Consider the following 13,011-nt stretch of genomic DNA (forward strand, 5'->3'; position numbering starts at 1 on the left):
GTTATAAAAACTATGCTTTGAGAGGCCAGAGAAGAATCGTAGAAGGGGTCAAGACTAGAGAGCAGACGCGACGTGTTAAAGCTGCAAAAGCTGCAACTTCCATACAAATAGCATCTTGACTAACTCCAGAATCGAAACATGAAAAAAATCGGAAGTAGAGCTGATGTTTGTGAATAAGGTTTTTATCTAGTACCTACCTAGCACACCGTGAATTCTGGCCTGTAGCATTGATGGGAATTGACCTCTCTGGCTTGACTTGTCCACAATTATTGTAACCCATCGTAAGGTAGAAGACTAGAATTCCAAGGACGGTGCGATGAAGAAAACGAAGAAAAAGATAGGGTTATCTCGCTATGTGTGTGAACAATCTTGGCACGAGTGAAAATGTGTGATCCCCACGAAAATGCAACCTAGCCCCAAATCTCTGTTGAATTTACGACAAAGTCCAGCGCTTGAGGAAATAACAGTCGAGGGAAAGACTGCCGCCAGAGGGGTGCATGAGTTTGAGCAGAGGAGCTCCCATCGTCGTCTCCATCTGAGCTCCTCTGGCTCCTCTCCCCACCTCCCGTCTGTCCCATTTCCATTCGTTCTCCTCGCTTATCGCTTCTGCCCCTTGCTTCTCGCTTCTGCCCCTTGCTTCTCGCTTCGCCCCCCCAGGTCAATCGCTTCCCCCGTCTCCGCTTCCGGCGCTGCTTGTGAATCCCCTCTGCGGCTGCCTCCAGGGCGTGTCTGGGAACCTCGCCTCCTCGCCTCTCCCTAGATGCGGTGACCTCTCCTCGCAGTGACGAGTGGCTATGGCGGGAGGGCAAGGCAGCTTCGTTACCATGGACTCCAAAATGGCCTTTCCATCCGCCCTCGCTGCTTTGCAAAACACAAACCCAACGCTTCTCCATCTCGACCTCTCACGGAACTCCATCGACTCTGCAGGGGCGTCCAGCCTCGCCTCCGCTCTTGGCACAAACACAATGCTTCTCCATCTCGACCTCTCATGGAACTCCATCGACTCTGCAGGGGCGTCCAGCCTCGCCTCCGCTCTTGGCACAAACACAACGCTTCTCCATCTCGACCTCTCATGGAACTCCATCGACTCTGCAGGGGCAACCAGCCTCGCCTCCGCTCTTGGCACAAACACAACGCTTCTCCATCTCGACCTCTTTGGGAACTCCATCGACTTTGCAGGGGCAACCAGCCTCGCCTCCGCTCTTGGCACAAACACAACGCTTCTCCATCTCGGCCTCTCACGGAACTCCATCGACTCTGCAGGGGCGTCCAGCCTCGCCTCCGCTCTTGGCACAAACACAACGCTTCTCCATCTCAACCTCTCATGGAACTCCATCGACTCTGCAGGGGCGTCCAGCCTCGCCTCCGCTCTTCGCTCAAACACAATGCTTCTCCATCTCGACCTCTCATGGAACTCCATCGACTCTGCAGGGGCGTCCAGCCTCGCCTCCGCTCTTGGCACAAACACAACGCTTCTCCATCTCGACCTCTCATGGAACTCCATCGACTCTGCAGGGGCAACCAGCCTCGCCTCCGCTCTTGGCACAAACACAACGCTTCTCCATCTCGACCTCTCACGGAACTCCATCGACTCTGCAGGGGCAACCAACCTCGCCTCCGCTCTTGGCACAAACACAACGCTTCTCCATCTCGGCCTCTCACGGAACTCCATCTACTCTGCAGGGGCGTCCAGCCTCGCCTCCGCTCTTGGCACAAACACAACGCTTCTCCATCTCGACCTCTCATGGAACTCCATTGACTCTGCAGGGGCGTCCAGCCTCGCCTCCGCTCTTCGCTCAAACACAACGCTTCTCAAATTAGGCATTGATGGGCTCTCCTTTACTCGCAGTGACTTAATTCAGCAGTGTTTGAAAAGGAACACTAGAATTCGGGAAGAACGAAGAGCTTTGGGAAATAGTAAAGTGCGCTCTACGGTTGCAAGAGTGTTCTTCTTGGGACATCCTTACGCAGGTGAGCTCAGTGTTTTGAAATTGCATCTCTATGGAGTTATCGCACTCGCTAACTCAGTTTTCAAGCTAACACATTCACCACTACCGTCTCTTTTCGTTCGTTTTCAGGAAAAACAACACTTCGTGGCTCTATTGTGAGCATCCTAAACAATAAATTCTATCTTCCGAGGAGCATAAAGAAGGCTATGATCAGACCTCCGTCCAGGACCACGGGAATAGAGGTACATTCTGTGAATTGTCAAGGTACGAGAATTTCTTTCTGGGACCTTGCAGGGCAGTTGGAATACCACGCGTTCCACGACATGATGTTCCCAACTGAACAAGGACAGTCCCTATTCATCATCGTTTGCAATCCCATGCGCGGAGAGCCCCCTCGTGAAACAAAAAAGTATGCGGACGTAAAAACTGAGACTGAATACTGGCTCCGTTATATATCATCCAGCACTAGGAGGACTGAAGGATGGACTCCCCGTGTGTTACTAGTTTTCACTCACATGGATACAATTACAAATTCTCAAAGAGGAATTTTTGAAGGATGGGCTAAAGAGTTTATCCGCGAGCTAAGAGACAAGTTTGAAGGTTTTGTGCAAGTGATGGAAAACCCCTTTTTTGTGGACGCCTGCGACCCAAATAAAGTTCAAAGCATGATTCCGGCTCTCCACGAGACGATTCAGTCCGTTTTGGACTCTGCTCCGCGAATCTATCGCATATGCGATCAAATCAGGCAAGTACTCGCAGATTGGATGGTCAAAAACCCTTACAAACCTCTGATTAAATGGGAAGCATTCTGTGGCATTTGCCAGGTCTTGCCCGCGTTAAGAATGACACTTTCAGACCAAGTTGAAGGGATCAACAAACTCGACCAAGTAGAAGGGATCAACAAACTCAGGAAAGCGGTTCTGGCTTCTCTACACGACTCGGGAGACCTGCTTTACTTTCCGGATGTGGAAGTAATAATTTTAAGTCCGGTATGGTTTTGTAGGCGATTTTTGGGCAAGATCATCAGTTCGACAGCTGAATCCTTGAAATCACTGGAGCGTTTTCATGACCGACCTGGCCAAGGTGTTTGGAGAAAGGAGGACATCGAAAGAATTCTTCAAATATCATTGAGCAACGGCAAAGGTTCCCGGATGAGAAAATTGAAATTTCTGAGCATCAAGGACATGGTTCAAATAATGGTTGAGCTAGAGCTTTGCTATGAAGTCCCACCTGGTGGTGAAGGTTCACCTCTTTTCATTCCTGCTACACTCACGCGCAATGTTAGCACTGGGGTTCGAAAATGGCTCTCCAAGCATACTGGTGAATGCATCTATATTGGGCGCCGCCTCAAGTGTGACGACGAGACACATACTTTTCTCACTCTTGGATTCTTCCCAAAAGTTCAGGTAAGCAGCTTTTAAGACTCTCATCTCAGCGATCTGGCAAAACTTGCCTGATCCAAGTCGCATCGCCTAAAAGAAGGCACGACAAATTTCCCGATAGGTGTTTGAAGAAAATTTGACGAGTAAAGTCCCCCGCAAACTAAAAAGGAAAAACCAAAACAAGAATGCTTTTCCCATTTAAGCTGCACGTTGCCATGTCGATACGTTCTGCACGGTCGTTATGTTGAATGTTGGAGACTTGGAGGGAGTTTCTATGTTTCATATGTATTATTGTCTCTGTTGATATGGGGATTCCGCATTTCTCAAATTCTGGGTTTGGTGCAATGTTGTGTGCCCAGGTTCGTCTCCAGAAAGTTTTCGAGCCACCAAATAAGACTGGCTCAGTGCAGTTTAATTTAGAGAAGGATTTGGTTCTCATCAATGAAGACGGTCTGGAAATACTGGTGGAATTCAGTGGTGAAGTTGGATACTTCATCGATATCTTGGTGCGCTCCTCCAAGAGTCACCAACAGACTCTCGAGTTCGTGAGGAAAAAATTGATTTATCAAATCGAGGAGCTCCAGCTTTCATCCGGTCGTTGGCAGGGAGTGTCTCTTGTAGAAGGCATAATTCGACCATCTTGCATCTGCGACAAGGACCTTGCTATCACGCGAGTGAAAGATAGACAGGACCAGTGCGTGCTAGTGGATGATTTGAGGAAAATTCTTTTGAATCGCTCGTCCGCAGAGATGGAGAATTGCGAGTTCACGTGGCCTCCACACCAGCAGTTGCAACTTCCGACGGAGCATGTCTTAATCAAGGAGCTTCTCGGGGAGGAGGATTTCAGAGAAATTCTACTCACGCACCATTCACAACTACGACAGCTAGCTGAGGGCGGACTCGGAATTTCACTTCCTCCATCCTCTACTGTCAATAATTACTGGTACCAAAACAAGAAACAGGTGAAGCTTCGGCGCGGTCTATCTGATCTCACAGGACGCGATCCACTGATGCTTAAGTTGCTGGAGAACTCGGAAGATGTAAACAGCAACGTAAAGAGGTTGATGTCTATTGCAGAAGATATAAGGAAAACTATTGAAGAGCTAAGAGGGTATGAAAGAATGGTGCTACCGGCGATCCAAGAGACGCTGAACTCGTTGTCGAACTCGAGGGCAAATGTGAGCAGTGGGGGTAACATGTCTGCAATGCCAAATCACTTATTTCTTACAGGGGAGATGACGGGTGGAAGCACCAAATTGCTGCTCAAACTAATTCCTGGGTTGCAGCGAGTGAGAGTGCACTTCATGTGTGAACACAGGGAAGAGATCCATCTGATTGAAAACCAGGAAGGCTGTGAATTGAGCTACTTGGAGAACGAGAGTATGATCAAGAAGATCTATCCTTACTTGAGGCATGTGCTTTGTATAGCCACCTTAGGGCTGAAGGTGGGAGCGCATGTGTTAGGAGGGGTGGGAAGCTTGATTCCGGATGTGAGCCAAGTACTGGGTTTATTGATTCAGGGTGGAGCCCTGGCAATTGATACTCCTGGGCTTGTTCCAGCTGCGGGTCAGCTTGAGGAGGGCCAAACTAGGACTGGTATTGAGGGCATTGGAGATGCTGCTGCTGCTGCTTCTTCTTCCATGGATGCTGCCAACGCTAGAAAAAAGGTGGTTGATGCCGACGTTGCAGCTGCAAGAATGCTTGCTAGAGAATGGGTGGAGGGGATGTTGAGGAAAGCTGGTTATTTGGATAAGGAGGAGATTTTGAAGAGGTGGCGACTGTTGATGGTGAAGTACAAAGGAGGTGATACAGCGTGGCTTTGTAAGAAGCACGTGGACGAGGGCTTGAAATCAGGGTCGTGTGTGACGGCTTAGTTCCTGCAGGCATGTAACTATGTAGCCTAAGGTATGTATGTATCTATTAAAATTAGCATTCCAAACTAGTTCCTTGGTTCGGAATAAAGCACCTTGATGGGAAGAGACAGTAATACAGCAATGCAAGCTGTGAATGCAATAGAACTAAAATTAGCCTTCACAACATGTTTCACGTCCAAACTAGTAGATGTGTGCTCATATCCAATTTGAGATGTAACTTGAATCCAGAATTGATTCATTCTTAAGTGGATTCTAGACGCCTATCATCAAACGGTTGTACATGCATGCTCCATGCCATTGGAGGCTTACTTCTTGAAGTCTTTTCCTTTCATGCTCTGCGCTTTGTTGTTATTGTGCTACTGTTCTGGGGCTCATGTAGCTTGATCTATCTGTCCTCCTTCTGTGAGGACCATATGCCTGCTTTTAGAGATGACTCAAAAAATGAGAATTAAACCTAGAGGATCTAGAGGATACATTAGGGAGGGTGATCTGTGCAGCAGATCCAAATGACATCAAAAAATGATGCATAGATATTTTGATGCATTATCAATTATCATTGGGATGCTTGCAAATTCAAAGCTTCAACACATTCAATTGGCGGAGACTTTGCTGATGTTGATGGTTCACTAGAGAGAGTCAACCAAGAATGGACGTGAACGGTGATGGGATCTTTGTTAATCTTTTGAGATGGAAGCTCCATGCGAATTTGTGCACAGCAAGTATGCATAAACAATAGAAATTTACTTTTAAATTTGTGTGATGTGCTTGAAGAGGATCATTGACAATCATTGCATTTGTGCTAGAATCATAGAGCATTTTCTAAAAGGCAAATTTTGGAGGTTTGGGACGAAAAGTTGGGTGTCCATGACATTCTTAAAAAAAAAAAAAACTCTATATTGATCTTCGATGATTGGCTTTCTTTTTTTTGGTGAAAAATCTACGTTGATCACCAAAAATAGCCAAATTGTGATAACCTTTATCTTTTGATTGACAAATCCAAATGGGATCATCTAGCATATCAAGTCAAATGATGAGACATGGTTTAGATAGATATTATGTTTTTTGCACCATTTAGTAAAGTTACTTGCATCAAAATAAAAAATTCATGAAGTTATGGCTACTTGTCTCAACCAAGTTTAGAGCATGATCACCCATTTTTTAAAAGTGTTTGGTTTCCCTTTAACAACTTAAGCAATAGTAGTAACAATAGTCTCTTCAGTAGTAGATCCCATAGTCTACACAATCCCCCTTCTCATGGAGACAATTGTCAAATATCCTCTCCGACATAGCCTTAGCCATGGGCAGTCTTGTAGCTTTAGTATAGCCCTTCGGTGGGGACTCAACATGCCCTCTTGAATGAGGAAAACAACAGAGGTATAGATGATTGCTAAGGCCCAACAAAACAAAGATCTCTCTCTCTCTCTCTCTCTCTCTCTCTCTCTCTCTCTCTCTCTCTCTTCAGCAATCCATGCTTTTGCACTTAATAGTTACGATGTGCACAATTAGTGAGACAGTATACAAGCCCCTTGCACAGTTTGTGAGAGTATACAAACCCATTATAGACATGCTATAGAAGGGAAGTGCACTTCAGAAGACACAACCATAACAAGCATCGCAAAGTAAGATGAGAGGCAAATGGCAACAAACATGAGTAGATGAGTCAGATTTTCCTTTAATAGTGTCCCTTTAATAGTGTCATCTAACATGAAAAGAAAATGGCACAAGACAAGGAAGTAGATGAATCACATATGCTTTCATTAGTACAATCTTCCATTCCACATTATGAGGGCAAAGGGTGTAGAGAAGGACTTGGCTATGTATGTGGATGAGGAGCTCCAATATTTCTTGGACCTAGCTGAATATGGCTTTGAGGGGATCACCAATGTGAGGACCCCAACCATGTGGCAATTGAGAAAGCCAGTAGATTCATTCACAACGTTCTCCGAGTCCCAAATTATCACACATGATGACTTATTGACATTGTTGAAGTTGCAAATGAAGAAGCAAGAATTAGCAAAGGAGAAAGCCTTGACAGTGCAAGTTGTAGAGAAGAATAGAATAGCATAAACTACCCCAAAGTGTGAAGGCAAGGCTATAGGCTGTAGTAAAAAAGGTTGCAATTGGAAGGGGATAGAAAGGAAAAGACATAAGGATTATAGCATTGGTCATGAAGAAGATGATAGCGGAAGTGAGAGAGGGAGTGAGAGAGGAGTGCACACGATATAGCTACTTGTACACTAAGTGTATTGACAATGAACATGAAAATATACATGTGAACCCCTTAGGGTTAGGGTTAGGGTTTGCCTCTATGCGCTATGTGATAGTGCGATTTACGCTATCTTTAACACCCCCTCTTAAATTGCACTAGGTAAGTAGAGGGTGCATGTACGAGACCTGTTTGTAGATTTCGTTTGGTGCATATGATAGCATCCAAAACTGGAAAAAAAGTAAAAGAAATCAGAGTGGTATGTGCATATGTGAGCACAGTGACTACGTAGCGGAAGCATGTACAATGAGTACAACTTATGTGGTCTTGTACAAGGTGTGGATTTCCCTCTCTTAAGTTGTGGGTCATCCTTCACCTTTGGGAATAAAACCCAGAAGATAGGCCGAAAGGAAGAGGAAGGAAATATGCAGAAAGTCAAGTCCACCTGGATCAAAGACTGGTCGATTGAATGATGACTGCGTGAATGATAGTGTATATGGCTGCATGGTAAACATGTCAAAGATGAACATGTCATAAGTCGTCGTGGATTGTGCAGCTGCTCTGTAGAAGAGGCATCTGGATGTGAGGCTAGTCGATGTGATCCGGTAGGTTGTGACATACGAGGGTGTCACCTGTTGAGATATCGAGCTCCACTCGCGACATGCAAAGGTGACCGTTGTGCATTTATGTCACCGACTTGTTAGCTGCAAATGCGGTTGGTACACCGCCCACGAATGATAGCTGGATGACAGCTATCCTTATCTACTCTAGTTTGTGGCTCAGTTAGTATGCCACCTTAGTTAGTTGAGTTTGGTTTGAGACCCACATCTAGGGTTCTTCTATTTCTTTGTACTTGAGTTCTTTTGGCTTTCACAACTAAGAAGAGGAAAACTGTTTTCAGCCTCCACCTTTGTGTGTATTCCCCCATTATGTATGTGAGAAAGCTGCAAGTGAGACTCCTTCCCTCTCTCCCACTATCTTCACATGGTATCAGAGCCTTGTTCGTGGTAAGGAGCTCAAGAAAGCAAACCAAGTTCGCGGTGTCTTGGTAAGAGGACCAGTGTTGCTTTCCTATTTCGAGTTTGGGAGCAAATCTCTGCAGGTACCACAGCCAGAAGTGCAAGAGTGCACTGTCTCAGATTGAGACGTCCTTCGCGGTGTGGCGAGAGCGCAGTATATGCTGCGGGTAAGGGAAAAGCCCTCGGTGACTTTATTTTTTTGATTCGAGGCCATTTCGGGCCCCGTTTTGAAGGCGGAAGTTCTTCGCAGGCACTCAGAAAAAGGCCCTGTTTTGGCTGTGCGACCACTGCTCGGCTAGTCGGTGAAAAGTTGCCGCAGAAATTGCATCGTATGCCTGTGTGCAGAGATATTGGGAGTTGCAGAATCATGCTTGTTGCCTGTTGATGCAAAATCGTCACTAGGAAGTGACTGTGTGGTGAAATACCACTTTCGTCAGTTTTGCAGATCTGCCCGCCGTGTGAGGCAAAGCTGTGTTTTTTGCAGTGACAGAATATTTTGCAGTGTTCTGTAATGGCATCTGATTCTCTTTCACAGATTGTCACTGAAAAGCTTGACAAGAACAACTTCCAGGCATGGAAGTTTAGAATGACGAATTTCCTTATGGGAAAAGGCTATTGGGAGTTCATTACAGGAAATGAAGAAGAACCTGTTCTTCCTAATGTTCCCAATCAACAGGAAATGCAGGCATTTAAAGGATGGCATGAGAGAGCTAGAAAAGTTATGTACTGGCTGTCTATTAGTATTTCGGACTCTATGATTGTGCATATTCAGGATGCAAGTACGCCAAAGGAGGCATGGGATTCTTTGGCAAAAATGTACAGCACAAATACGCAAGCCAGGAAAATGCAGCTCAAATAGGAGTTGCACAATGTGCAGAGAGAAAATTTGAGCATAAATGACTACCACATGAAGGTGAAGAAAATTGCAGATGCACTTGCTTCCATTGGGTCGCCAGTGGAAGATGATGATCTAGTTTCTATGACCTTGAATGGTCTAGGAAAGGATTATGCACAGTTCCGGACATCCATTGCCGTCCGTGAAAAATTTCCTGATTTTGAAGAGTTGTTTGCTCTTCTAATTTCTAATGAGCAGAGAAATGGGGGTGCATCTTCTTCAGGAGGAACTTAAAAAGAAACTGTCTTCTACTCAAATGCTGGAAGAGGTAGAGGCAGAGGTAGAGGAGGCCGATCTGCAGGCCGTGGTAGAAATCAGAATATGCAGCAAACTAAAGAAAACCAGTCCTATGCAGGAGGACGTGGTAACTCTAGAGGCAGGGGGAGCCAAAGAGGTCGTGGTGGATGACAGAGAGGCCAAAATGCAAACAACAATGTTGAATGCTACTATTGTGGTAAAATGGGTCATATGGCTAAGGACTGCTACAAAAAGCAGAATGACATTATGAATGGAAAATTGCAGCAAGGCAATTATGGGGTGATGACAGAAATAAGCATCTATTTATGGTGCAGCATATGACCAATTCTGTGACAAGTGCAGAAGAACGAAATGATGTTGGTATGTTGACTCAGGTGCGTCAACCCACATGACAGGTCATGCAGAATGGATGTAGGATGCAAGGAAAATGGAAAAGCCAGGATTTGTGGAGACTGGTGATGATATTGCACATCCTATTGTGCAGATTGGTAAAATTCCTTTGTCTATGCAAGATGGGAAAAAGAAATACCTGTCCGATGTATTTCATGTCCCGAACATCACCAAGAACCTGGTTTATGTTGGTCAAATGGTTGAGCAGGGCTTGCAGGTCAGATTTAATCCTCATGGATGCTTTGTTGAGGATATGAAAAATAACAGTCGCTTGATAGCAAAAGGAAAGAAGAAGGGCACGATGTTTACGTTGGATGCGGACATGCCTGAATTGAGTGCAGCAATGTTTGCACATGGGACTGGTGTAGTTGCAGATATTGATATCTGGCACAAACGCATTGGTCATGTTAATATACAGCGACTTAAATCAATGCAAGCCCAAAATATTGTTGCAGGATTGCCTAAATGCAAGGTTGCAGAAATGCACAAGGTTTGTGAAGCCTGTCAATTTGGGAAACAGGCAAGGAAACCTTTTCCTAGGCATGTTCAAGAGAGTAAAAAGCCATTGGAATTAATCCACTCTGATGTGTGGACTACTAAAGCTGCATCTATTGGAGGCTGTCACTATTTTGTCACATTTATTGATGACTTCAACAGAAAACTTTGGGTGTATTTTATGGAAAAGAAAAGTGAAGTGTTTGGGCACTTCAAAGCTTTTAAAGCTATGGTTGAAAAAGAAACAGGCCTGCAAATAAAATGCCTAAGGTCAGATGGAGGGGGAGAGTACCTCTCAAATGAGTTTGCAAGGTTCTTGCAGGAGCATGGTATAAAGCAGCAATATTCATGCACTCATACCCCACAGCAAAATGGAATTGCAGAAAGGAAAAGCAGGTATATTGGAGAGGTATCTCGGGCCATGCTAAATGAAAAAGATCTACCAGATTATTATTGGGCTATTATTATTGGGCTGAAGCAGTTGCTACAGCAGTTTATATAATGAACAGGACTCCCACTGCAGCAATACATGGCATGACGCCAGAGGAGATGTATACTGGTAGGAAACCAGACATTTCTCATTTGAAAATTTTTGGTTGCATTGCCTATGTTCATGTGCCAGATGAGTTGAGGTCGGATCCAAAAGCTGAGAAGTGCATCTTTATTGGTTATTCTCTGCGAAAGGGTATAGATGCTATAACCCTTCTACACGTAAGTTCACAGTGAGCAGAGATGTTGTTTTTGATGAGATGAGCAGCTGGTATAAACCGGTAAATGTAATGATTGATGTAGATGCACAAAATGGTAATGCTGCACAGAATTCACAGCAGCAATCACAAAATATTAGTGGACCTGGAGTGTCCTCTAGCAGTGGTTCACATACTTCGCCATGGACAAACAGATTGAGATCAGGAGAATCTCCTCAAAGCAATGCAGAGAGTGGTATGCAGGTATCACGAATAGGAAAAGAGAAGGTAGATCAGCCCATGTTTGATGTGAATGCAGGTCACTCTTATGTGGATGGTGAATCCAGTGGCTCAGAACAGAGCATTGATGATGAGTTGGGTATTCCTTCTGTTGTTACACCTGGAGTAAGGAAGACCAGGGATGTTTTGAGAGCACCTGGAAGTGAGCCTATTTTGCGCAGGTCTACCAGGGTTAGGTATCTTGTGGATAGGCTGAAATATGATGGATTTACAGCCATTCACTATGCCTATATGGTCAAAGTGATACAGGAACCAGAACCCACTTCTTTTGAGCAAGCCATGGGAAACGAAAAATGGGAGAAAGCCATGGATGAAGAAATGGATGCCTTGGAAGCAAATGCTACATGGGAATTGGTGCCTTTACCTAAAGACAAGAATGCAATTGGCTGTAAGTGGGTTTATAAGATCAAGCACAATGCAGATGGTTCTGTGAATAGATACAAGGCAAGATTAGTTGTCAAGGGGTATGCACAAACATATGGCATTGATTATGAAGAAACTTTCAGTCCGGTTGCAAGGATGGCAACCATAAGAGCAGCCATTGCTATGGCTGCATCAAAGGGATGGTCTTTACATCAAATGGATGTAAAGAATGCCTTCTTCCATGGTGATTTGCAAGAAGAGGTCTTTATGGAGCAGCCACCAGGTTATGTTCATGCTCTTCATCTTGAGTTTGTTTGCAGGTTGAAGAAAGCCTTGTATGGCTTGAAGCAAGCACCTAGAGCATGGTCTGACAAGATAGGACAATATCTTGTCACTATTGGCTTTCAGATTTCCAAGGCAGATTTCTCACTCTATGTGAGAAAAACAGAGAAAGGTATTATGCTGCTTGTCATTTATGTTGATGATTTGATCATCACAGGTGATAGTGATGAAGATATCCTTCATGTGAAAATGCTATTGAGGCAGAAGTTTGAGATGAAAGATTTGGGAGAGCTACGTTATTTCTTGGGCATTGAGGTGATTAGATCACCAAGTGGGATATAGCTCTTGTAGAGGCAGTATGGATTGGACATGCTGTCCAAATATGGGATGACAGGCTGTAAGCCTATTTCAGTTCCTTTGGAGCAGAATGTGAAGCTGAGCACAGATGCAGGTGAGCTTTTGGAAGACCCTACTATGTACAGACGCATAGTAGGAAGTTTGATTTATATGACTATTACCAAGCCAGATCTAAGCTATGCTGTTGGATTGGTAAGTCAGTTTATGCAGGCTCCAAGGAAACCGCATTTGGATGCGGCTAGACGCATACTTATGTATGTGAAGTCCACATTGCAGTATCGACTATTTTATGAGGCTGGGGTTCAGATACAGTTGCATGGATACACTGATGCTGATTGGGCTGGTAGTATTTCTGATAGACGATCTACCAGTGGATATGTGTTCTCTTTTGGGAGTGCTGCAGTCACTTGGAGCAGCAAGAAACAGCCTACAGTTGCCTTGTCGAGCACAGAGGCTGAGTACGGGGGTGCAGCAATGGCTGCATGTGAGGTAGCTTGGTTGCATAAGCTACTCTATGATGTGCATCAGTCTACAGATGGGCCAGTTGTTATTTAT

The 13,011-nt window shown here is 44.9% G+C and overlaps 1 protein-coding gene across 1 annotated transcript; it reads left to right on the forward strand.

The window, feature by feature from the left end:
- The first annotated feature begins 445 nt into the window (after nucleotides 1-445).
- LOC147899340 (protein TORNADO 1-like) lies at nucleotides 446-5,504 on the forward strand. Its single transcript, XM_087378576.1, has 3 exons — nucleotides 446-1,971; nucleotides 2,079-3,355; nucleotides 3,691-5,504. Exons 1-3 carry the CDS (start codon nucleotides 795-797, stop codon nucleotides 5,203-5,205), a joined length of 3,969 nt encoding a protein of 1,322 aa, XP_087234702.1. The 5' UTR covers nucleotides 446-794; the 3' UTR covers nucleotides 5,206-5,504.
- The last annotated feature ends 7,507 nt before the right edge of the window (nucleotides 5,505-13,011 follow it).

Source organism: Dipteris shenzhenensis, chromosome 8 (assembly GCF_047967505.1).
Source record: "Dipteris shenzhenensis isolate YYH24624 ecotype China chromosome 8, Dip_SZ_1.0, whole genome shotgun sequence".
NCBI classification, from domain to species: Eukaryota; Viridiplantae; Streptophyta; class Polypodiopsida; order Gleicheniales; family Dipteridaceae; genus Dipteris; species Dipteris shenzhenensis.